Source organism: Morus notabilis, unplaced genomic scaffold (assembly GCF_000414095.1).
Source record: "Morus notabilis unplaced genomic scaffold, ASM41409v2 Scaffold544, whole genome shotgun sequence".
Taxonomy (NCBI): Eukaryota; Viridiplantae; Streptophyta; class Magnoliopsida; order Rosales; family Moraceae; genus Morus; species Morus notabilis.
The window spans coordinates 75,397-80,163 of NW_010367917.1; the positions used below are offsets into that span (position 1 = coordinate 75,397).

Below are 4,767 nucleotides of genomic sequence, written 5' to 3' on the forward strand. Positions count from 1 at the left end.
AAAAAAAATTATGTAGCAATAAAGATTCTCTTATTGGTGTTGACACAATAAGAAGAAAGTAAAATAAAAGAAATAGAAAAGAAAAGAAAAAAAAATATGGGTTTAAATAAAAGGTAAAATCATTTATATTAAAAATGATAGGATAATTTAACAAAGCTTCGTGAAATCTATTAGGGATATTTTTTCTTGCCTGAACTCTATAATTCTTCATAGAGTAGTAACATGGAAAAACATTGCATTGTGCGAATCCTCTAATCATGTTGAAATCATATTAGATGGTATATAACGTTTATAGAATTTATTATATTTAATAATTCAAAATTTAACATAATTCTAACGAAAAAAAATATTGCTGTAGAAGTAACAGGAGGCTAGGAGCTGCATGGAATTTTTGTTCCATCTATTTCGAGAGTTCTAACTTGATTCTGGATTATAATTCTTAATTTGTTATAGTATTTTTTTCTCATAAAAAATTTAAATTTTAAAAATCAAAATCATTAATCATGATCTTGAACTCATAAACCAAGCGTCACCTTCATGTTTTTTGTGTCGCCAAAGCCACGTGTACATCTTTTGATGTGAAAGGGATTGAAAAATTAATGATGTTTGAGCTTGTTGTGGATGATGTAGAGTCTTAAAAGAGTGGCAATGGGTGTGCCATGTCGTGCTCTCGATCACCTCTGCCTTTTCTTTCCTCAAGAAAATAAAATTATTGGTCATTGATTTGCAGCCTGAGAATGTAAAAAAAAGACCTTTATAGCCATACGAATATGTGTGTGTGTGTGTGTGTGTGTGTGTATATATATATATCATATGAAGCTTGTGTCAATGTCATGTTGCTTCTTTTGCTTTGCTTTGGCATGTGTTTTGTTTTGTTTGAATATTAAAAACAAAACAAAAATAGAAGGGTGTGTACAATTTTTCTTAACACGACAAGTTCTGTGGCCACACTGGAGCTTCATATCATTGTATGAAGAAGATAATTGGCCTTCATAAAAAGAATTCTCAATCAACAAAGCAGTCATAGTCGTACACACCAGAAGAAGAGTTTTGAAACGGTATCTCAATCTAGAAGTGTAAGTTTAGACCGTCCGACCCGGCTCCAGCGACCTGAAAGGAAATTTCAGGCTAGACCGGCCCAATCCAACCCTAAGCCTAAAAAATTTAAAGCCGGGCTAGGGTCAACAATAACGGGCCTTATAACCCGACCTAAACTTACAACTCTGTCTCAATCAAACACATTCCCATAAAAACATTGCTTGGGCTAGACCGGCCTAATCCAACCCTAAGCCCAAAAAATTTAAAGCCGGGCTAGGGTCAACAATAACGGGCCTTATAACCCGACCCAAACTTACAACTCTGTCTCAATCAAACACATTCCCATAAAAACATTGCTTGCTTACACAATTTCACAAGCCTTTGTTTGGCCACAACACTCTTGGATTTATCCCATGAAAGTCTTAAAAACCCAAGTCTTCATTGCCAAAAAAAAAAATCAAGCAAGACGGCAGCTCCAATAATATCGGAAAAAAAAGGTTAATGGTGGTATTTGCTGCTTAAGCTAAAGCAACCTTGCTCCCTCCATTTTTCTTCCATAGTTGAAATTTAGTGAAGCAATGAAGTCATATAGTGAATACCATAACCAAAACATAGCATCTACTTGGATTACCCAAAAAGAGTTTCATGATTTGCTAGTAAAGATCATAACTCAAACAACAACCGTCATCAATATTAAAAAATAAAAAAAATAAAAAGGCCATGTACTCAGATGCTAAAACTTTGAGAAGATCCACAAGTGAGCCTATATTGACCTAAAAATGGTACAGGCATTGACATGAAACCATTTTGATGTATCAAGCTACTTCAACTGATCTTCTATTTGCTGCTTTCTGTTTGTACAGGTAAAGAGAAACTCTCATCATGTGACTGAAGATTTCCCTTGAGAGAGAGAATTTATGTCCGAGTTCGTCAAAGACGACTTAATTTTATGAAGCTGGCCTTTAAATCCTGCTTGGAGTACATGAGGCGAAAACAGATCCGGCTTTTCAAGAGCTTTCACTGCTGAGCTTGCTGCAAGATTGATCTACAAGGAATTAAGGGACAATCAGTATAATGGCATTTCTTCCTTCTTTCAGCATCTAAAAGGCGATACAATTGATTTATTATTTGGCATCTTGTTTATAACTTGCAGCCCGATTTCAATAAATATGCATAACTCTGTTGTATTCTAAAGGAAAACAATGAAGCACATTTATTTAAGCCAAACTACATCTGAAGATAGGTGAATTGGTTTCATCCGTTGATACCGAAAAGCAAATAGTACGTGACAAATGGATATCTATGTTCATAAATTAAAAGCAGATAAAAAATATTGCAAGGAAACAATATGCTTGTATACTTCATCAGGGTTAAAAAAAATTACAAAACTTTAAAACTTACTCGAGCGGTTAATTGAAACTTAAGTGGCTAATATCATGTAACATTTCAAAAGAAGCAAATGCGGCAGTGGTATCCGCAAGAACAAGCACGTCACAGATGAGCAAGTACAGAGTTGGGAAAGAACAAAGTCCTACATAAGAAGATTGGAGCTCAAAGCAATCTTGCTATTAAAGAAAAGGATCTAAAACACAATCTAAACATCTCTATGCTGGGATTTGGGCATCTAATAAGGCTATAAAACCTTCGACTAAACCCTCAATAAACAAATATATATTAGGAATCTTTGAGCTTAATTTGCAATTACTCGAAAGTATGAGTGAAATGACAAACAAAAGAAATTCAACAAATACAAGAACTTTTGCTAAATATAACTCAGGACCTGTTTAATTCGTTAATTCAAATTTTTAATTTGAATTAAGACATGACTTTATATGAGAATTTTTTACTATAATAAAAAAGTTAGATGTCGTTGTTTCTAAAAATTTTTACTCTATTAAAACTCGAATTCTAAACTCAAATCGGTGAAATGAACGGGATAAATGTACACATACATAATTATATATATATATATATATATAGATATTGTAACTGAGGGAAGATTGTTCATACCGACTGCGAAGCCATCTTCAATAAAGCTCTTGCTAGAGGTAGAATGCAAAACCTTTTTCAACACAAAAAACAAAAAACAAAAAAAATAGGATCAGCATAATTTCAAAGCATTCATATTTGATTACACAAACTCAATGAAGTATATTCCCCACGAAAGATTATTCTTTTTTTTATTTCCTAATTCAAAGCGACAGAAAAACTTTCCCAGCAATCAAATGGAAGAATACAAAGGTGAAGAGAGAGAGAGAGAGAGAGAACTAACATTCCTCGGCCACCGGTTAGAGCTTCTTCTGATGGGGGTTTCCACTCATCGATTCTGCATTTACTTATAAATCAAAATTTAAAGAAAAAAGAAAAAGACTTTTGTAAATTATACATGAAAATTAAAGGCCGAAGAAGAGAGAGAGAGAGTTACATACACCCAACCGTAACGGCGGTCGAAGAGAAGACGTTTAGAAGTTTGGGTGGAGGAGGAGCTTGGGATAGAGATCGAAGCCATTGTTGCCTTCATTGAGAGCTCTCATTCTCTTGCTCTTTCATCGCTAGTGAAAAATGTGCTCAGGAGAAATCACGGCCCAACCAATAATGACCCATGACATCAGAGCTCAAACATGGGCTGGTTGAGAATAAGGCCCAATACTTATAAAAAGAAAAACGAAAAACAACAATAAATTGTAAAACGAGAGTAGTGCTGAAACTTTGGACAGGCGCCGCAACTATTGAAAATTTTGAATTTTTACTTGATGACCGAGCCTAATATGCCCAAATTTTTGGGCTGCCCGTCCCGACCCAAATTTTGTTCTTGGACGAGCTTCAGACAGCCTTTGGCTACCCGAGCCTGACCAAACTACCTGAATTTTTAAATATTTTTTATATTATATATTTATATATTATTATATATACATATATATATTACAATTTAAAATTTAAAATGAACACACGAATTATATAAAAAATTTATTTCTTTATTGATTTTTAAATTTGTAATTCATGATTACCTCGTTAAAAACCTTACTAAGAAAAACCTAATTTGGATAAAAACTTAGTAAGGAAAAAAGAGTGCAATCATTGTGGGACGAATTACAAATTTGACGAACTTACAAAGTCTATACAAGATTACAATAACACTATACAAAGTAAATAAGTATTTACAAATTACAATAATAGAATTTAATTTGAAGTAGAAAGATCGTCTTGAAAATTAAAAGTTAATCTATTAAATTCGTCGATCCATTCTTGGCTTGCCGGTGAAATTGTATCGTGTAAGCGTTGGTCGGAACAATCCCAATCCTTGATGCACACCAAAGCTTCAACAATATCCTATTGCAATGCGTTTCTCCGTTCTTCAAGTATTCAGCCGGTTGTACTGAATGCTTATTCGGCTGAAATAATGGAGACTGGGATTGAAAAAATATCCATTGCCAGTCGAGTTAATGCGCTTACATTTCTTCTTAGAACTTGCAACACTTGCACTAGCACTTCCGCTTGCCTCTCCTCCACGCCCACCACCATTACATCCACAACCTCTAGTACGTCCACCAGGGCTCGGATTTGCAGTTTTCTCAGCAACTATTTCTGTTGTTTGTGATTCATGTGTTTGAAAAACATTAGTAGGAAATTGCCCTTCTTCGATGTTGAATTGGACATCAATGGGAATATCACCACCATAACCAGAAGAAGTAATTATGAAAAATAAGAGAGATTGAGAGCGCTTTGAGA

General features: G+C 34.2%; 1 protein-coding gene across 2 annotated transcripts; it reads right to left on the reverse strand.

Annotated features, from left to right (window-relative positions):
- Nucleotides 1-1,657: 1,657 nt before the first annotated feature.
- LOC21395822 lies at nucleotides 1,658-3,639 on the reverse strand. 2 transcript variants are annotated; one of them, XR_002903605.1, is made up of 4 exons: nucleotides 3,464-3,639; nucleotides 3,311-3,364; nucleotides 3,049-3,100; nucleotides 1,658-2,083 (listed from the first exon to the last, which is right to left on the reverse strand). XR_002903605.1 is itself a non-coding variant. In XM_010113733.2 (4 exons), the coding sequence occupies exons 1-4, from the start codon at nucleotides 3,557-3,559 to the stop codon at nucleotides 1,919-1,921; spliced, it is 363 nt and encodes a 120-aa protein (XP_010112035.1). In that variant the 5' UTR covers nucleotides 3,560-3,639; the 3' UTR covers nucleotides 1,658-1,918. The 2 variants fall into 2 exon arrangements, 1 of the variants encoding a protein (XP_010112035.1); XM_010113733.2 differs by having other exon boundaries at nucleotides 3,468-3,639.
- Nucleotides 3,640-4,767: the final 1,128 nt, after the last annotated feature.

Excerpts from the sequence above, each read along its gene's own strand:
- LOC21395822 (XM_010113733.2), bottom strand. The coding sequence starts at position 3,559 with ATGAAGGCAACAATGGCTTCGATCTCTATCCCAAGCTCCTCCTCCACC. Across the intron at positions 3,101-3,310 it reads CTAACCGGTGGCCGAGGAAT|GTTTTGCATTCTACCTCTAG; the intron begins GTTAGTTCTCTC and ends GTGTTGAAAAAG. Across the intron at positions 2,084-3,048 it reads TGAAGATGGCTTCGCAGTCG|ATCAATCTTGCAGCAAGCTC; the intron begins GTATGAACAATC and ends AATTCCTTGTAG.